This window comes from Oncorhynchus gorbuscha, linkage group LG05 (genome assembly GCF_021184085.1).
Source record: "Oncorhynchus gorbuscha isolate QuinsamMale2020 ecotype Even-year linkage group LG05, OgorEven_v1.0, whole genome shotgun sequence".
Taxonomy (NCBI): domain Eukaryota; kingdom Metazoa; phylum Chordata; class Actinopteri; order Salmoniformes; family Salmonidae; genus Oncorhynchus; species Oncorhynchus gorbuscha.
In genome coordinates, this window is record NC_060177.1 from 84,031,833 (window position 1) to 84,053,674 (window position 21,842).

The window sequence follows — 21,842 nt, forward strand, 5'->3', positions numbered from 1 at the left end:
GCAAATTCTCCTTGACTGTCTAGCTCTTATTTTGGTGATTGTTAGTTCTGATAGATTTTCTACATACAGTGCCTTTGGAAAGTATTCAGACCCCTTGACTTTTTCCACATGTTACATTACAGCTTTATTCTTAACTGGATTTGTAAAATTTTAAATACTCAGCAATCTACACAGAAAACCCCATAATATTTAAACTCCCCAAATACAGGTGTGCCAAGCTTTAGCATCATATCCAAGAAGACTCAATGCTGTAATCCAGACTGGAATCGCTGCCAAATGTGCTTCAACAAAGAACTGAGTAAATGGTCTGAAAACTTACGTAAATGTGATATTTCCATTTTTAATTTTTTATAAATTAGCAAAAACAGTTTTTGCTTTGTCGTTATGGGGTATTGGGTGTAAATTGATGAGGATTTTTATAAATAACAAAAACATGGAACAGGTCAAGGGGTCAAGGGTTCTGAATATTTTCCATATGCACTGTATGTTATATCTGTTTTAAGACATTGAAGTTTACACTGAAAGCATTTTTTTTTGTGTTTTTTACACTGTTTGGATTGAAGTGACCTGAAAAAAACGTTTGGTGGCCCAATAATATCAATGGCAGAAACATCCCTGTAAAACTAGCTAAAACTCTCAATAAACTATTCTTGTGGATCACAGACAGCTGGGTAGAGAAGTGTGTCAATGACCACAATAAAGGCACAAGGATTTCATCATAGCCAGCCATATCAGCTAGACAGACTGACCACCTCATCCTCACGCAGTGGGGTTTGGTGACATGGTACTTTTGCCATAAAAATGTAAATTCTAGAACAGAATAAAAAAAAATATTTAGACTACGGTAATTTGACTGGAACACTTAAAAGGGTTCATCTGGGATTGGCACATGCATTTCTGGACTTTTAAAATAACGATACAGAGCCATTGACCTCTGTTGTTTTTCAAATCTCAGATTGCCGCTTTAAAATAACAGTACATTGTTGTAATTCTATTTCTGTAGCCTTGGCTGGTCGATGACTGGACTCAGAAGAGCAGTACTGCCTGCCAACCCAGGTCCAGTAAACTATCCTGCACTACTATCAAAAGAACAGTGTCAAGGGGGACAATAAAAAGGCACCAGGACTCTATATTAAGCCATATCAGCCAGACTGCTAGGCTGACATTGAGTCCTGTAGCCTTGTGTGAAAATGACTGGATTCTATGTAGTAGTAATGCCCTGCGATCTATCCGCCCATCCATCGCCAGATGTCCTCGCCACATAACCCACAGCTGTCTTAGAAGGAAAGGAAAGGCTTCCGAGTATGCCTTTTCTCCACCAGCCTTGAATCTGGAAAGGCTGAGGGAGGGGAGGGGAGGAGAGGAGAGGGATGCGAAGGAGAGAGTAGGAGAGGGATGGGGAGGAGAGGGATGGGGAGGTGAATGGAGGAGGAGTTGGAGGAGGAGAGGTGAATGGAGGGTTGAGAAGAGAAAAGGGAGGGGAGGGGTAGAGGGAAGGGAGGAGAGGTGTAGATGGAAGGGAGGGGTAGAGGGAAGGGAGGAGAGGTGTAGATGGAAGGGAGGGGTAGAGGGAAGGGAGGAGAGAGAAGGGAGGAGAGGGGCAGAAGGTAGGGAGGAGAGAGAAGGGAGGAGGGGATTAGAGGGGAGGAGAGGGGTAGAGGGAAGGGAGGAGAGGGGTAGAGAGAAGGGAGGAGAGGGGTAGAGGGAAGGGGGAGAGAGAAGGGAGGAGAGGGGGAGAGAGAAGGGAGGAGAGGGGTAGAGGGAAGGGGGAGAGAGAAGGGAGGAGAGGGAAGGGAGGAGAGGGGTAGAGGGAAGGGGGTAGAAGGGAGGAGAGGGGTAGAGGGAAGGGGGTAGAGAGAAGGGAGGAGAGGGGTAGAGGGAAGGGGGTAGAGAGAAGGGAGGAGAGGGGTAGAGGGAAGGGAGGAGGGAGAAGGGAGGAGAGAAGGGAGGAGAGGGATAGAGGGAAGGGGGTAGAGAGAAGGGAGGAGAGGGGTAGAAGGAAGGGATGAGGAGGATAAGGATGGAGGGATTGGTGCTGGCAGACTCGTCCTCGCTCTCTCAGCGTTGCTTTAGAATCAAAGGCTTTGTGTCATTAGTGACAACCAGATAAAGAAACGCAGCATAGAAACTTAACGGAAATGGCAGCAGAGAGTTAATATCAGACAACCTTGAGAAAGTGTGTGATCTTGTCCCTGGACTATGACATAGCCACAGACTAACATCAACCACAAAATGAATAGAGTATACTCTAGCCATGCCAGCTAGTTCTGTGTAATAGTAGAGCAAATGCTACTCTTTCAAGAGTATAACCCCTCCTATTACTTTATCACTACTAGCCTCCTAACTGGAGCGGCACTAGAGCTAAGTTGATGTGTACGTCTCCCACCCAGAACCTGTATACGTCAGGATCTCAGTTCACGTACAAAGTAGACAGCCCCGAAGCTGCCATGGCCGATCTCGTGGAGGTCACAGAAGACTTCCTCTGGGTCATCTTTGAAGAAGAGGTCGGCCTGTTCCGGGTCCTTTGGCACACCCTTCCGCGTGGACGAGGGCATGGTGGGTGGGTGGGTGCTAGACGGTACCGTGGTTACCGCGGTGTTCCACCTCACTGCAGCTCCTCCTCCTCATCCACGCGCCCCGCATTCACCATAGCAACCTGGACGGAACACAAATGTACACGTTTGAGAGGGAGTAAGGCCAACACACAACAAAGAGCTGACATGTAGTGTATCAGTTTGGTGTATTCATATGATCGCTTCACAACATGACTTGTCAACTAAATGGACAATATAGAGCGTTTCGAGATGACATTTACCAACCAGGACCTACAGGATAAACATGCAGAAACATACACACAGTTCAAAACACCTGATTCGGTACCAACCCCTGTCTACAACCGTATCCTACTCATCACCATTTAACGTATGTGCGTTGGTCACGTGGACAGTTGGCAGGGTAGAGGAAAGGGAAGGAGACGGTCATGCTCACTATCTCGTCCTGCTGTTCAACCATGCAGAAAATCACACGCACGCGCACACACACACACACACACACACACACACACACACACACACACACACACACACACACACACACACACACACACACACACACACACACACACACACACACACACACACACACACACACACACACACACACACACACACACACACACTCACACACACACAGAGGACAGCTGCAGCCGCTCACTGTGAGTCATTGGTGCATCACTTCCACACACAAACACAAAGAGAGAGAATAGAGAGGGCCACGTGATCACACACACGTAGGCTTGGGCGATATACTGTTTATACCGTATACCGGAGTATTTCCAAATACAGACCATATGATTTCCAATACCGTAAAAAAATATTAAATATAGATATATAGTATTGTTTGTATTTTTTTAGTGATGGGAATAATTTATGCAGAGGCTGCCTGAGTCCATGCTACACTACTGCTTATACACCAGAACTATAAGAAATCTAAGATGTATCAAATGATATCCAGTTCAGGGCTCTAGCTATGCATTAAATGGTTTGGTAACTTTCTAGCGACAATGCCTTGCAAAAGTATTCACCCACCTCTGCGTTTTCCCTATTTTGTTGCATTACAACCTGTAATTTAATTGGATTATATTTGGATTTCATGTAATGGACAGACACAAAATCAAGTTTTCATTTTTTTTGTCTTATTTCTTTGTCTTATTTTTTGCATCTTCAAAGTGGTAGGCATGTTGTTTAAAAAAATGATACAACCCCCCCAAAAATCCATTTTAATTCCGGGCAACAAAATAGGAAAAATTCCAAAGGGGGTGGCTTTACTGTCGCAAGCCACTGTAAGTGGCTAGATGTCAAGATCAAGCTTTTTGGTTACAGCCGAGACATTAAATCCCCTTCTGGATCAAGATTCCCGTTGCCTAAATTGTTTAGTGCGTAGAAAAAAGTGCACACTGAAAAAAATATATAAACGCAACATATAAAGTGTTCCCATGTTCCATGAGCTGAAATAAAATACCAGAATTTTTCACAAAAAGCTTTACTTTTCTCAAATGTTGTGCACAGATTTGTTTACATCCCTGTAAGCGAGCGTTTCTGCTTGCCAATATAATCCATCCACCTGACAGGTGTGGCACATCAAGAAGCTGATTAATCAGAATGTATCATTCCACAGGTGCACCTTGTGCGGGGGACAATAAAGGCCACTAAAATGTGCAGTTTTGTCACAACATGATGACACAGATGTCTCAAGTTGAGGGAGCGTGCAATTGGCATGCTGATTACAGGAATGTCCACCAGAGTTGTTGCCAGAGAATTTAAACTACCATAAGGCGCATCCAACATTGTTTTAGAGAATTTGGCAGTATGTCCAACCGGCCTCACAACCGCAAACAATGTGTATGGCGTTGTGTGGGTGAGCGGTTTGCTGATGTCAGCATTGTGAACAGAGTGCCCCATGGTGGCAGTGGAGTTATGGTATGGCCAGTTATAAGCTACAGACAACGAACACAATTGCATTTTTATCAATGGCAATTTGAATGCACAGAGATACCGTGACGAGATCCTGAGGCCCATTGTTGTACCATTCATCCGCCGCCATCACCTCATGTTTCAGCATGATAATACACGGCCCCATGTCACAAGGATCTGTACACAATTCCTAGAAGCTGAAAATGTCCCAGTTCTTCCATGGCCTGCATACTCACCAGATGTCACCAGATGTTCATTGAGCATGTTTGGGATGTGTACGACAGCGTGTTCCAGTTCCCACCAATATCCAGCAACTTTGCACAGCCATTGAAGAGGAGTGGGAAAACATTCCACGTCACAATCAACAGCCTAATCAACTTTATGCATGAGACAAAAGGTGGTCACACCAGATACTGAATGGTTCACGGCCCCTACTCTTTTTTAAAGGTGACCAAATGACCAAATGTATGTAGACACCTGCTCACCGAACATCCGATTCCAAAATTATGAGCATCATTATGAAGTTGGTCCCCCCTTTGCTGCTATAACAGACTCCACTCTTCTGGGAAGGCTTTCCACTAGATGTTGGAACATTGCTGAGGGGACTTGCTTCCATTCAGCCACAAGAGCATTAGTGAGGTCGGGCACTGATGTTGGGCAATTAGGCCTGGCTCGCAGTCAGCATTCCAATTCATCCCGAAGGTGTTTGATGGGGTTGAGGTCAGGGCTCTGTGCAGGCCTGTCAAGTTCTTCCACACCGATCGACAAAACATTCCTGAATGGACCTCGCTTTTTGCACAAGGGCATTGTCATACTGAACCAGGAAATGGCCTTCCCCAAACTGTTGCCACAAAGTTGGAAGCCCAGAATCATCTAGAATGTATGCTGTAGCGTTAAGAGGCCGAGCCCGAACCATGAAAAATAGCCCCTGATCATTATTCCTTCTCTACCAAATCTGACAGTTGGCAGTATGCATTGGGGCAGGTAGCATTCTCATGGTTTCTGTCAAATCCCGGTGAAGTGTGATTCATTACTCCAGAGTCCAATGGCGGCGTTTCCAAACCCATTTCATGAATCTCCAGACAAACAGTTCTTGTGCTGACGTTGCTTCCAGAGAGGCAGTTTGGAACTCGGTAGTGAGTTGGAAGACAGACCGTTTCTGCGCCCATCAGTACTCGGTGGTCCCGTTCTGTGATCTTGTGTAGCCTACAACCTCGCGGCTGAGCTGTTGTTGCTCCTAGATGTTGCCACTTCACAATAAAATGACTTACAATTTACCGGGGCAGTGCTTGCAGGGCAGGAATTTGATATACTAACTTGCTGGAAAGGTGGCATCCTATGACGGTGCCACATTGAAAGTCACTGAGCTCTTCAATAAGCCCATTTTATTGCCAATGTTTGTCTATTGAGTTTGCATGGTTGTGTGCTCGATTTTATACACCTATCAGCAATGTGTGTGGCTGAAATAGCCTAATCCACTCATTTGAAGGTGTGTACACATACTTGTGTATATATAGTGTATCTGTAATCAACAGATGCATATCTGTATTCCCAGTCATGTGAAATCCATAGATTAGGGCCTAATTAGTTAATTTATAATTGCCTGATTTCCTTATATGAAATCTGTCAAATCCTTGAAATTGTTACGTTTATATTTTTTGTTCAGTATACATAGCGCCCCTTGTGTGCACTTCCGGTAATACCATATACCTCGGTATGGTACAGAAACACTATGAACATCTGCATACCGCTCAACCCTACACACACAGCGAGTGTAGCCAGGCAGAGACAGTCAGACAATGATCATCATCATAATTCTCATGAGCTTCATCTTAGAGGTATTCATTGTTTTCAGATACAATGTGTCATATCAAACAATCTACTGTTCAAAAAGGCATGGCCATATTTGTTCCTTTTTCACATGAAAGGCATGGAATGACACGGATTATGTAGAACCTTCGGAACAATGGTCTGTTCCGTGTGGTACATGAAGACTTGGCTTCCTGCCTGACTTCTTATCTAGCTCTACAATGACAGACAATTCATTATGTTCTCATGCTAACTAACTGTAGTGTGGTTGAGGTATTTCTCCTGAGCCGCAGCAGACCCTCTCTGAGCTGGTTACCACACCTCAGACGTCACTGACTAGTTGGTAGGAAACAGTGTGAATCACCTATAAATAATGGATGACAAGCCTGGTTACAGCGCTTCTAATGTGTAAGCTACAATACTGTACATTGTGTTGTACTCTTGGTATTCCATCATTGTGTTTAACTAAAGTTCAGTTCTCACATATATTATCATTGCTACGTAATACCCGTGATAAACATGGGTTGACACATAAAAAAACAAACATGAATTGGTTCCACCATTGATGTTAGTAATGGGAGAACTACTGCCAATTTATCACAGTTCATGATCAAGATTCATCACAGTTCAGGGTCAAGATTTCTCCATGTGTTCTGGATGCCATGTCTCTGGCTGGACTGGAGAAAATGATAGACACAGAACAATAAATACACCCGTAAGCTATAGATAAACTACAAGCCTTCATTGACCCTTCCGACATATGCCAACAGGGAAAACACAGTGTGTGTGTGTGTAAGCCATGTTTTGTTTCCATTTACCCCAAATCCATATAAAGCATTTCAAGTGTGTGTGTGTGTGTGTGTGTGTGTGTGTGTGTGTGTGTGTGTGTGTGTGTGTGTGTGTGTGTGTGTGTGTGTGTGTGTGTGTGTGTGTGTGTGTGTGTGTGTGTGTGTGTGTGTGTGTGTGTGTGTGTGTGTGTGTGTGTGTGTGTGTGTGTGTGTGTGTGTGTGTGTGTGTGTGTGTGTGTGTGTGTGTGTGTGTGTGTGTGTGTCCCTCTTCATTGCATCATCCCAGTCTGTCTCCACTCCCCCCCACCACTCAATCTGAATACACAGTTTACACCAGATAAAAGAACAGAGAGAGAGAGGGTTGGGGGGGAGAAGAGAATAGAGGTTGAGTGAGAGAGATGAGAAAGAGAACCGAGAAATTAAGAGAATAAAGAGATGAACAGAGAGAGAGAGAGAGATGGGTCAGGGATAGATAGAAGGATAGAGGGTCAGAGATAGATAGAAGGATAGAGGGTCAGAGATAGATAGAAGGATGGAGGGTCGGAGATAGAGATTTGCTTCCAAACACCCAGCGCGCCCTAGACCTTCTGTCTGAGGACCAACTAGGTTCACCTAGCCACATGATAATGCACCCAGCGCGCCCTAGACCTTCTGTCTGAGGACCAACTAGGTTCACCTAGCCACATAATAATACACCCAGCGCGCCCTAGACCTTCTGTCTGAGGACCAACTAGGTTCACCTAGCCACATAATAATACACCCAGCGCGCCCTAGACCTTCTGTCTGAGGACCAACTAGGTTCACCTAGCCACATAATAATACACCCAGCGCGCCCTAGACCTTCTGTCTGAGGACCAACTAGGTTCACCTAGCCACATAATAATACACCCAGCGTGCCCTAGACCTTCTGTCTGAGGACCAACTAGGTTCACCTAGCCACATAATACACACAGGCACGAACGACCTGAGAGCACAGCAGGAAAGGTAGATATTGAAAAAGCTTATTCTACTTCCCCCAACTCACAAGTGGTTATCTCCACCCTGCTACCACGAAAAGACTTCCACCCTGCCACAATACAGCAGGTAATTTATTTTTTAATTGATACCTTTATTTAACTAGGCAAGTCAGTTTTAAAACGCATTCTTATTTTCAATGACGGCCTAGGAATGGAGGGTTAACTGCCTCATTCAGGGGCAGAACAACAGATTTTCACCTTACAACCTTACAGTTAACTTGTTCAACGCAATAACGACCTGCCTCTCTCTCGTTGCACTCCACAAGGAGACTGCCTGTTACGCGAATGCAGTAAGCCAAGGTAAGTTTCTAGCTAGCATTAAACTTATAAAAAACAATCAATCAAAATCACTAGTTAACTACACATGGTTGATGATATTACTAGATATTATCTAGCGTGTCCTGCGTTGCATATAATCTGACTGAGCATACAAGCATACAAATTTCTAAGTATCTGACTGAGCGGTGGTAGGCAGAAGCAGCCGCATAAACATTCATTCAAACAGCACTTTCGAGCGTTTTGCCAGTAGCTCTTCGTTGTGCATCAAGAATTGCGCTGTTTATGACTTCAAGCCTATCAACTCCCGAGATGAGGCTGGTGTAACCGAAGTGAAATGGCTAGCTAGTTAGCGCGCGCTAATAGAGGTTCAAACGTCGCTCGCTATGAGCCTTCTAGTAGTTGTTCCTCTTGCTCTGCATGGGTAACGCTGCTTCGATGGTGGCTGTTGTCGTTGTGTTGCTGGTTCGAGCTATACTGTTACACTGGCAATACTAAAGTGCCTATAAGAACATCCAATAGTCAAAGGTTAATGAACTACAAATGGTATAGAGGGAAATAGTCCTATAATAACTACAACCTAAAACTTCTTACCTGGAAATATTGAAGACTGATGTTAAAAGGAACCACAAGCTTTCATATGTTCTCATGGTCTGAGCAAGGAATAGAAACGTTAGCTTTCTTACATGGCACATATTGCACTTTTACTTTCTTCTCCAGCGCTTTGTTTTTGCATTATTTAAACCAAATTGAACATGTTTCATGATTTACTTGAGGCTAAATAGATTTTATTGATGTATTATATTAAGTTTAAATAATAAACAAATAACAGAAATTGTCCGATTAATCGGCATCGGCTTTTTTTGGTCCTCCAATAATCGGTATCGGTATTGAAAAATCATATTCGGTCGACCTCTAATCCAGACCACAGCACCCCCAGCCACATCCACACGCCCACCCCAACCAATCAACACTCCCCCACGTCAACCATGCCCACACCCCATTTAGGCCCCCTCAGATCAGACCTATGCCCAGACCTCAATCCTTTCCAGGCCCAGGGACATGTACTAGTCTGTGGCGACCTAAATGCCAGAACCGGACAAGAACCTGACACCCTCAGCACACAGGGGGACAAACACCTGCCTGGAGATGACAGCATTCCCTCCCCAATATGATCCCTAGGCACAACTATGACAACATAACCAACAAAAACGGGTCACAACTCCTGCAGCTCTGTCGCACACTGGGTATGTACATTGTCAAGGTACACATATAGCTCATCTCTTGGCAGCAGTACTGTAGACTACTTTTGTGACTAGGGGGCAGTATTTTCATTATTGGAAAAATAACGTACCCAAAGTAAACGGGATATTTTGTTAGGACAAGATGCTAGAATAAGCATGTAATTGACAGCTTAGGATAGAAAACACTCTAAAGTTTCCAAAATGGTAAAAATATTGTTTGTGAATATAACAGAACTGATATTGCAGGCGAAAGCCTGAGAAAAATCTAATCCGGAAGTGCCTCATGTTTTGAAAGCTCTGCGTTCCGATGCGTCCCTATTGAGCAGTGAATGGGCTATCAACCAGATTACTTTTCTACGTATTCCCCAAGGTGTCTACAGCATTGTGACGTAGTTTTACACATTTATGTTGAAGAATACCCGTAAGCGGCTACATTGTGTAAGTGGTCACCTGATGACTCTCAGAGTGACTCTCACGTAAAATACTGAGGTAGCCATTATTCTAATCGGTCCTACTGAAAAACCAATTGTCCCGGTGGATATATTATTTAATAGATATTTGAAAAACACCTTGAAGATTGATTATAAACAACGTTTGCCATGTTTCTGTCGATATTATGGAGCTAATTTTGAATATTTTTTGCCATTTTCGTGACCGTAATTTCCGGTCGATTTCTCAGCCAAACGTGATGAACAAACGGAGCTATTTCGCCAAAAAAACAATATTTTTGGAAAAAATGAACATTGGCTATCGAACTGGGAGTCTCGTGAGTGAAAACATCCCGAAGCTCATCAAAGGTAAACAATTTAATTTGATTGCTTTTCTGATTTCCGTGACCAAGTTACCTGCTGCTAGCTGGACAAAATGCTATGCTAGGCTATCAATAATCTTACACAAATGCTTGTCTAGTTTAGTTTAGTTTAGTTTATTTTATTTTTACAGGGACAGTGCACATTAATCAACGTTTCAGTAAAAGTGCTGGTTTGACCAGCCGGCTAATTTTCAACCGCAGTCCCTGGGCAGGTTATTAAAAACAATTACAATATAGACAATAGCACCATAGACATAGCAACATAGCAACATAGGACAAGCAAGACATAGCATACAGACAGAGCAACATAGAACAAAAAGCAGCAAGAAAAAAATTCATAAAAGCAACAAAGCTTGGCTGTAAAACATATTTTGAAAATCTGAGATGACAGGATGATTAACAAAAGGCTAAGCTGTGTCTAAATATATTTCACTTGTGATTTTCATGAATAGGAATATTTTCTAGTAATATTTATGTCCATTGCGTTATGCTAATTAGTGTCAGTTGATGATTACGCTCCCGGATCCGGGATGGGGAGTCACTAGAGCTTAATTAATCACTAACCTCAACCCAGAGTCTCTCAGAGCGTTCACAGTCAACCCACCGACACCCCTATCAGACCACAGCAAAATCACAATGTACTTGAACAGAGCAATACTAAATCATGAGGCATCAAAGCCAAAGGAACTGAGTAACATTAAGAAATGCTATAGATGGAAGGAATGCAGTTTGGAAACCTACCAAAAATCATATTAGGCAACAACAAATTCAATCCCTTTTAGAAAATTTCCTGGGCAAAACGTTCCACTGTAATAGTGAAGGTGTAAACTTGGCAGTAGAAAATCTTAACAGTATATTTGACCTCTCAGCTTCCCTATCAAATCTAAAAATCTCAAATAGAAAACCGAAGAAAACAAACAACAATGACAAATGGTTTGATGAAAAATGCAAAAATCTAAGAAAGAAATTGAAAAACCTGTCCAACCAAAAACATAGAGACCCAGAAAACCTGAGTTTACGCCTTCACTATGGTGAATCACTAAAACAATACAGAAATACACTACGGAAAAAGAAGGAACAGCATGTCAAAAATCAGCTCAATGTAATTGAAGAATCCATAGACTCTAACCACAAAATTGGAAAACACTAAACAAACAACAACACGAAGAATTATCTATCCAAAATGGAGATGTATGGGTAAACCACTTATCCAATCTATTTGGCTCTATAACAAAGAATAAAGAGCAAAAACATATACAAGGTCAAATACAAATCTTAGAATTAACTATTAAAGACGACCAGAACCCACTGGATTCTCCAATTACCTTGAATGAGCTACAGGACAAAATAAAAACCCTCCAACCCAAAAAGGCCTGTGGTGTTGATGGTATCCTTAATGAAATGATCAAATATACAGACAACAAATTCCAATTGGCTATACTAAAACCCTTTAACATCATCCTTAGCTCTGGCATCTTCCCCAATATTTGGAACCAATGACTGATCACCCAAATCCACAAAAGTGGAGACAAATCTGACCCCAATAATTACCGTGGGATATGCGTCAACAGCAACCTTGGAAAAATCCTCTGCAATATCATTAACAGCAGACTTGTACATTTCCTCAATGAAAACGATGTACTGAGCAAATGTCAAATTGGCTTTTATCGTACAACAGACCATGTATTCACCCTGCACACCCTAATTGACAACCAACCAAACCAAAACAAAGTCTTCTCATGCTTTGTTGATTTCAAAAAACCTTCGACTCAATTTGGCATGAGGGTTTGCTATACAAATTAATGGAAACTGGTTTTGGGGGTAAAACATACAACATTATCAAATCCATGTACACAAACAACAAGTGTGCGGTTAAAATACGCAAAAAACACACACTCACCCTACTAGAATCTGAAGTCAAATGTCTACTGATGATCTGGTGCTTCTGTCACCAACCAAGGAGGGCCTACAGCAGCACCGAGATATTCTGCACAGATTCTGCCAGACCTGGGCCCTGACAGTAAATCTCATTAAGACCAAAATAATGGTGTTCCAAAAAAGTCCGAGTCGCCAGGACCATAAATAGAAATACCATCTAGACACCATTGCCCTAGAGCACACAAAAAAACATACATACATTGGCCTAAACATCAGCGCCACAGGTAACTTCCACAAAGCTGTGAACGATCTGAGAGACAAGGCAGGAAGGGCATTCAATGCCATCAAAAGGAACACAAAATTCAACATACCCATTAGGATCGGACTAAAAATACTTGAATCAGTTATAGAGCCCATTGCCCTTTATGGTTGTGAGGTCTGGGGTCCGCTCACCAACCAAGATTTCACAAAATGGGACAAACACCAAATTGAGACTCTGCATGCAGAATTCTGCAAAAATATCCTCTGTGTTTAACGTAGAACACCAAATAATGCATGCAGAGCAGAATTAGGCCGATACCCACTAATTATCAAAATCCAGAAAAGAGCCGTTAAATTCTACAACAACCAATTCTACAATTCTACAACCAGGAAGCGATTCCCAAACCTTCCATATCAAAGCCATCACCTACAGAGAGATGAATCTGGAGAAGAGTCCCCTAAGCAAGCTGGTCCTGGGGCTCTGTTCACAAACACACCCCACAGAGCCCCAGGACAACAGCACAATTATACCCAAGCAAAACAAAAAGATAATTACTTGACACATTGGAAAGAATTATCAAAAAAACAGAGCGAACTAGAATGCTATTTGACTCTACACAGAGAGTACACAGCGGCAGAATACCTGACCACTGTGACTGACTCAAAATTAAGGAAAGCTTTGACTATGTACAGACTCAGTGAGCATAGCCTTGCTATTGAGAAAGGCCGCCGTAGGCAGACATGGCTCTCAAGAGAAGACAGGCTATGTGCACACTGCCCACAAAACGAGGTGGAAACTGAGCTGCACTTCCTAACCTCCTGCCCAATGTATGACCATATTAGAGACATATATTTCCCTCAGATTACACAGATCCACAAATAATTTGAAAACAAACTCAAATTTGATAAACTCCCATATCTACTGGGTGAAATTCCACAGTGTGCCATCACAGCAGCAAGATTTGTGACCTGTTGCCACAACATTTACATTACATTTAAGTCATTTAGCAGACGCTCTTATCCAGAGCGACTTACAAATTGGTGCATTCACCTTATGACATCCAGTGGGACAGTCACTTAACAATAGTGCATCTAAAACTTAGGGGGAGTGGGGTGAGAGGGATTACTTAACCTATCCTAGGTATTCCTTAAAGAGGTGGGGTTTCAGGTGTCTCCGGAAGGTGGTGATTGACTCCGCTGTCCTGGCGTCGTGAGGGAGTTTGTTCCACCATTGGGGGGCCAGGGCAGCGAACAGTTTTGACTGGGCTGAGCGGGAGCTGTACTTCCTCAGTGGTAGGGAGGCGAGCAGGCCAGAGGTGGATGAACGCAGTGCCACAAGAAAAGGGCAACCAGTGAAGAACAAACACCATTGTAAACACAACCCATATTTATGCTTATTTATTTTCCCTTGTGTACTTTAATTGTTACAACACTGTATATATACACATGTGACATTTGTAATGTCTTTATTGTTTTGAAACGTATCTATGTGTAATGTTTAATGTACATTTTTATTGTTTATTATCTACCTCACTTCATTTGGCAATGTTAAAACATGTTTCCCATGCCAATAAAGCCCCTTGAATTGAATATATCGAAGGATAGAGGGTCAGAGATAGATAGAAGGATAGAGGATAGGGGACAGATATATAGAAGGATAGAGGGTCAGAGATAGATAGAAGGATAGAGGGTCAGAGATAGATAGAAGGATAGAGGGTCAGAGATAGATAGAAGGATAGAGGATAGGGGACAGATATATAGAAGGATAGAGGGTCAGAGATAGATAGAAGGATAGAGGATAGGGGATAGATATATAGAAGGATAGAGGGTCAGAGATAGATAGAAGGATAGAGGGTCAGAGATAGATAGAAGGATAGAGGGTCAGAGATAGATAGAAGGATAGAGGGTCAGAGAAAGATAGAAGGATAGAGGGTCAGAGAAAGATAGAAGGATAGAGGGTCAGAGAAAGATAGAAGGATAGAGGGTCAGAGATAGATAGAAGGATAGAGGGTCAGAGATAGAAGGATAGAGGGTCGGGGATAGATATATAGAAGGATAGAGGGTCAGAGAAAGATAGAAGGATAGAGGGTCAGAGAAAGAGAGAAGGATAGAGGGTCGGGGATAGATATATAGAAGGATAGAGGGTCAGAGAAAGATAGAAGGATAGAGGGTCGGGGATAGATATATAGAAGGATAGAGGGTTGGGGATAGATATATAGAAGGATAGAGGGTCAGAGATAGATAGAAGGATAGCGGGTTAGAAATAGATAGAAGGATATAGGGTCAGAGATAGATATATAGAAGGATAGAGGGTTGGGGATAGATAGAAGGATAGAGGGTCAGGGATAGAAGGATAGAGGGTCAGGGATAGAAGGATAGAGGATTGAGGGTCAGAGATATATAGAAGGATAGCGGGTTAGAAATAGATAGAAGGATATTGGGTCAGAGATAGATATATAGAAGGATAGAGGGTTGGGGATAGATATATAGAAGGATAGAGGGTCAGAGATAGATAGAAGGATAGGGGACAGATATATAGAAGGATAGAGGATAGAGGGTCAGAGATATATAGAAGGATAGCGGGTTAGAAATAGATAGAAGGATATAGGGTCAGAGATAGATATATAGAAGGATAGAGGGTTGGGGATAGATAGAAGGATAGAGGGTCAGGGATAGAAGGATAGAGGGTCAGGGATAGAAGGATAGAGGATTGAGGGTCAGGGATAGAAGGATAGTGGGTCGGAGATAGATAGAAGGATATAGGGATGGGAATAGATAGAAGGATAGAGGGTTGGGATAGATAGAAAGAAGGATAGAGGACAGGGTCAGAGATAGAAATGGAGCAAATGAAGAGGTCACATGCCCTCTCTAGGGCCCCTTTGCTTCCATCTCTCTTCCCTCTTTTCTTGCTCCCCCCCCCCCTCCCCCCTTCAGGAATGTATGATATGATGCAACTAGGCAACAACAGGTTGAAACTGTGCTGTTGGTCCTCACTACCCGCTTACACCATGTGTGTGTGTGCACGCGCATATTGAAATAATTGCAGATCTATCTATGAATGACACTGTGCTGAGGGATGTGATTAGGGATGCGGCTTAGACAGATTAGGGAGTTAGTGCGTGGGTGTGTGTGTGTGTAAATCGAAGCATGTGTGCTCACGTGTGTGTGTGTGCGCGAGTGAGCATACATACATGCGTCCGTGCGAATGAGTTGAGCGAAGGCACACACATGTCCTCACCTTTGCAATTGCACACAAACATACACTCCCGTTAAGAATATTGGTAAACAGACATGCGCTCACATATCCTCTTGCCCAAATACACACATTTCACCCACCAATATGGTGGTTTCTCACGCTGTGGGCTCCCTGAGGCCACTGCACTGCCATTACTAATTCATCTTCAAACGTGATGCTATGAAAGAAGACCATCAGGCTGCTGAATATTACATTCTACAGCTCTGCTCTTATACACACACGCGGAAACGTCTTCACGGGACCAAAAAGACCAAAATGGACCTGGGGCTTGATATGCATACATTGTTTTAAATGGAGACCCATATAGACCTGGTCAGAGTCAGACCGATCCGAGTGAGGGAAGCAGCAGAAAAGTAATTTTTTTAAGCGACTTTACTAACCGGAGCTGATAAAGAGCGAGAGAAGAGATAGAGAGAGGCAGAGAGAGAGAGAGGCAGAGAGAGAGAGAGAGAGAGAGAGAGGCAGAGAGAGAGAGAGAGAGAGAGAGAGAGAGAGAGAGAGAGAGAGAGAGAGAGAGAGAGAGAGAGAGAGAGAGAGAGAGAGAGAGAGAGAGAGAGAGAGAGAGAGAGAGAGAGAGAGAGAGAGAAAAGAGAGGTGCTGCTCTAGCAGGCGGGGGAGGGGCAGTACTGGGAGAGAGAGACACTGAGAGCAGGGAAGAGGGAGGGAGAGACCACAACCAACCAACAAGCCAACTCTCGCTAGTAGACCAAGAGATGCTATAGCTAGGTTATTTATCATCCACTATGATAGATGCTATAGCTAGGTTATTTATCATCCACTATGATAGATGCTATAGCTAGGTTATTTATCATCCACTATGATAGATGCTATAGCTAGGTTATTTATCATCCACTATGATAGATGCTATAGCTAGCTTATTTATCATCCACTATGATAGATGCTATAGCTAGGTTATTTATCATCCACTATGATAGATGCTATAGCTAGGTTATTTATCATCCACTATGATAGATGCTATAGCTAGGTTATTTATCATCCACTATGATAGATGCTATAGCTAGGTTATTTATCATCCACTATGATAGATGCTATAGCTAGGTTATTTATCATCCACTATGATAGATGCAATAGCTAGGTTATTTATTATCCACTATGATAGATGCTATAGCTAGGTTATTTATTATCCACTATGATAGATGCTATAGCTAGGTTATTTATCATCCACTATGATAGATGCTATAGCTAGGTTATTTATCATCCACTATGATAGATGCTATAGCTAGGTTATTTATCATCCACTATGATAGATGCTATAGCTAGGTTATTTATCATCCACTATGATAGGTGCATGAAGACCTCTAACAAGCAGCACAGGGGTCAATGAACCCCTGATCAACTGAGTCAGCCCAGCATGAGAGTCACCCACTAGTGCCCGCTGCCCGCACTACACACACACACGCACGCACGCACGCACGCACGCACGCACACACACACACACACACACACACACACACACACACACACACACACACACACACACACACACACACACACACACACACACACACACACACACACACACACACACACACACACACACACACACACACACACACACACGTCAGACTGAAACAGCAGGAGAGCTCTACTCCACTGAGCGCCACCTGGTACAGTGAGATAGATGTTGATAGCTTGGGTGTACAGTGCATTCAGAAAGTATTCACACCCCTTGACTTTTTTTCCACATTTAGCTGTGTTACAAAGTGGGATTAAAATGGATTTAATTGTATTTTTTTTGTAAACAATCTACACAAAATACCATGATGTCAAAGTGGAAGAAAGATTGTAACATTTGTAAGAAATTAACTTCATTAATGTGGTTGCTACCATGATTCGTGAGAAAGTTAGACACAAAAATCATACCCCCAAGATATGCTAACCTCTCACCATTATAATAATGAAGAATGGCGCCGAAGGAGATTGTTCTATTGCGTGTGTTTTTTCGCATTATTTGTACCTTATTATGTACGTTATGTTTCTGCCACCGTGTCCTATGACCGAAAAGAGCTTCTAGATATCAGGACAGCAATTACTCACCCCGTACTGCAGGAATACTTATTTTTCAACAAGTCGGACGAGAATTATTTATATGAGACGACCGACAAGGCCCTCATCCCTGTCATTCACAGGAGAAAAAGACGAAGGTATCAGAGACTGAGGTATTAGGGATGAAGGTCCGGGTGCCTTGTAAGGATCCAATGCCGAGATGGCAATCTACTTTTACCATCGGCCCTATTAGCCAACGTACAATCAATCGATAATAAAAACAGACGAACTACGATCACATATATCCTACCAACGTGACATTAAAACTGCATTATCTTATGTTTCACCGAGTCGTGGCTGACCGACGACATGAATTACATACAGCTGGCGTTAACATTAACTCAAACAGCACTTTCGTGCGTTTTGCCAGCAGCTCTTCGTTGTGCATCCAGCATTGCGCTGTTTATGACTTCAAGCCTATCAACTCCCAAGATGAGGCTGGTGTAACCGAAGTGAAATAGCTAGCTAGTTAGCGCGTGCTAATTGTCGTTGTGTTGCTGGTTCGAGCCCAGGGAGGAGCAAGGAGAGGGACGGAAGCTATACTGTTACACTGGCAATACTATAGTGCCTATAAGAACACCCAATAGTCAAAGGTTAATGAAATACAAATGGTATAGAGGGAAATAGTCCTATAATTCCATAATAACTACAACCTAAAACTTCTTACCTGGGAATATTGAAGACTCATGTTAAAAGGAACGACCAGCTTTCATATGTTCTCATGTTCTGAGCAAGGAACTGAAACGTTAGCTTTCTTACATGGCACATATTGCACTTTTACTTTCTTCTCCAACACTTTGTTTTCGCATTATTTAAACCAAATTGAACATGTTTCATTATTTACTTGAGGCTAAATTGATTTTATTGATGTATTATATTAAGTTAAAAAAGTGTTCATTCAACCTAGCTCACTACAGTAAGACAGACCGTTCCTCATCATTACATAGTCCTATAAACTAGCTCACTACAGTAAGACAGACCGTTCCTCATCATTACGTAGTCCTATAACCTAGCTCACTACAGTAAGACAGACCATTCCTCATTACGTAGTCATATAACCTAGCTCACTACAGTAAGACAGACCGTTCCTCATTACGTAGTCATATAACCTAGCTCACTACAGTAAGACAGACCGTTCCTCATTACGTAGTCCTATAACCTAGCTCACTAGAGTAAGACAGACCGTTCCTCATTACGTAGTCCTATAACCTAGCTCACTACAGTAAGACAGACCGTTCCTCGTTGCGTAGTCCTATAACCTAGCTCACTACAGTAAGACAGACCGTTCCTCATTACGTAGTCCTATAACCTAGCTCACTACAGTAAGACAGACCGTTCCTCATTACGTAGTCCTATAACCTAGCTCACTACAGTAAGACAGACCGTTCCTCATTACGTAATCCTATAACCTAGCTCACTACAGTAAGACAGACCGTTCCTCATTACGTAGTCCTATAACCTAGCTCACTACAGTAAGACAGACCGTTCCTCATTACGTAGTCCTATAACCTAGCTCACTACAGTAAGACAGACCGTTCCTCATTACGTAATCCTATAACCTAGCTCACTACAGTAAGACAGACCGTTCCTCATTACGTAGTCCTATAACCTAGCTCACTACAGTAAGACAGACTGTTCCTCATTGCGTAGTCCTATAACCTAGCTCACTACAGTAAGACAGACCATTCCTCATTACGTAGTCCTATAACCTAGCTCACTACAGTAAGACAGACTGTTCCTCATTGCGTAGTCCTATAACCTAGCTCACTACAGTAAGACAGACCATTCCTCATTACGTAGTCCTATAACCTAGCTCACTACAGTAAGACAGACCGTTCCTCATTACGTAGTCCTATAACCTAGCTCACTACAGTAAGACAGACTGTTCCTCATTACGTAGTCCTATAACCTAGCTCACTACAGTAAGACAGACCGTTCCTCATTACGTAGTCCTATAACCTAGCTCACTACAGTAAGACAGACCGTTCCTCATTACGTAGTCCTATAACCTAGCTCACTACAGTAAGACAGACCGTTCCTCATTACGTAGTCCTATAACCTAGCTCACTACAGTAAGACAGACCGTTCCTCATCATTACGTAGTCCTATAACCTAGCTCACTACAGTAAGACAGACCATTCCTCATTACGTAGTCATATAACCTAGCTCACTACAGTAAGACAGACCGTTCCTCATTACGTAGTCATATAACCTAGCTCACTACAGTAAGACAGACCGTTCCTCATTACGTAGTCCTATAACCTAGCTCACTAGAGTAAGACAGACCGTTCCTCATTACGTAGTCCTATAACCTAGCTCACTACAGTAAGACAGACCGTTCCTCGTTGCGTAGTCCTATAACCTAGCTCACTACAGTAAGACAGACCGTTCCTCATTACGTAGTCCTATAACCTAGCTCACTACAGTAAGACAGACCGTTCCTCATTACGTAGTCCTATAACCTAGCTCACTACAGTAAGACAGACCGTTCCTCATTACGTAATCCTATAACCTAGCTCACTACAGTAAGACAGACCGTTCCTCATTACGTAGTCCTATAACCTAGCTCACTACAGTAAGACAGACTGTTCCTCATTGCGTAGTCCTATAACCTAGCTCACTACAGTAAGACAGACCATTCCTCATTACGTAGTCCTATAACCTAGCTCACTACAGTAAGACAGACTGTTCCTCATTGCGTAGTCCTATAACCTAGCTCACTACAGTAAGACAGACCATTCCTCATTACGTAGTCCTATAACCTAGCTCACTACAGTAAGACAGACCGTTCCTCATTACGTAGTCCTATAACCTAGCTCACTACAGTAAGACAGACTGTTCCTCATTACGTAGTCCTATAACCTAACTCACTACAGTAAGACAGACCGTTCCTCATTACGTAGTCCTATAACCTAGCTCACTACAGTAAGACAGACCGTTCCTCATTACGTAGTCCTATAACCTAGCTCACTACAGTAAGACAGACCGTTCCTCATTACATAGTCCTATAACCTAGCTCACTACAGTAAGACAGACCGTTCCTCATTACGTAGTCCTATAACCTAGCTCACTACAGTAAGACAGACCGTTCCTCATCAGAGAGTCACTGCTCCATCACGTGTGCGCCAGACAGACACAAAGGAACTTTAGAAAAGATTGCCTGCACTCAGCCTCTGCCAAGGCTTCCAACAACATTATCTTTCATCATGCTTGGTCCAGTTGTATTCGATTTTGTGCTATAGCCCAACTGTCGTTTTAGCAGAGGTGGCCAATATCGAATATCACAATGTTTTATGTGTATATAGTCACAATAGGACAATGGTTGACATCAAACCTCACCAATACAAATCTGCCAAATTGTGCATAATGTACGGTTGTTGGGAAGGACAGAGGGACAGAGAGAGATAATTAGATAATGATCATTTCACTTTATATTACTAGCATGATATTACAGAGTAGGATTAGTGCTTTTGATATTACACTGTGGTATTCAATCCCATAGAGAATCACTGCACTTCAGTAAAGCCTAACTAATCAAGACGGAGTGCAGTAATAATGGGTGCAGTAATAATGCTTCACATCACGACTGTGGAATATACGTGTACTTTACAGTATTAATAACACACGTTAACACATGGTCATTTCGTCTCATATGGATGTGAATGGGTGATTTGTGTTGATTCAATTGTAATGATCATGAACTATAGGACATAGGAGTATGCCTGTGAGAGTGAATTCAGCAGTAGAGATGAATGTGTGATGTATTCTCTCACCGCGCTGAAACATGGGTTATACGCATGCGCACACGGACGGACACACATACAGTAGAGTTCGGAATCAACCACCCCCTCTTCCCTTCGGTAACCCCCTCCCTCACACTCCAACACTAAAACCCAGCCCTCCCTCCATCAATCTGAAAACCCAGCCCTCCCTCCTACAGTAAAACCCAGCCCTCCCTCCTACA

At 42.8% G+C, this 21,842-nt stretch overlaps 1 protein-coding gene across 2 annotated transcripts in view; it reads right to left on the bottom strand.

Moving 5' to 3' along the window:
* The window catches only part of LOC124036592 (serine/threonine-protein kinase TAO3-like), a 147,582-nt gene that overhangs the window by 67,469 nt on the left and 58,271 nt on the right, over nucleotides 1-21,842 (bottom strand). For both annotated transcript variants that reach the window (XM_046351344.1, XM_046351345.1), the window contains exon 3: nucleotides 2,424-2,656. In XM_046351344.1, coding sequence (XP_046207300.1) covers nucleotides 2,424-2,555 — 132 coding nt within the window. In that variant the 5' untranslated portion in view covers nucleotides 2,556-2,656. The remainder of the gene's footprint in view (nucleotides 1-2,423; nucleotides 2,657-21,842) is intronic.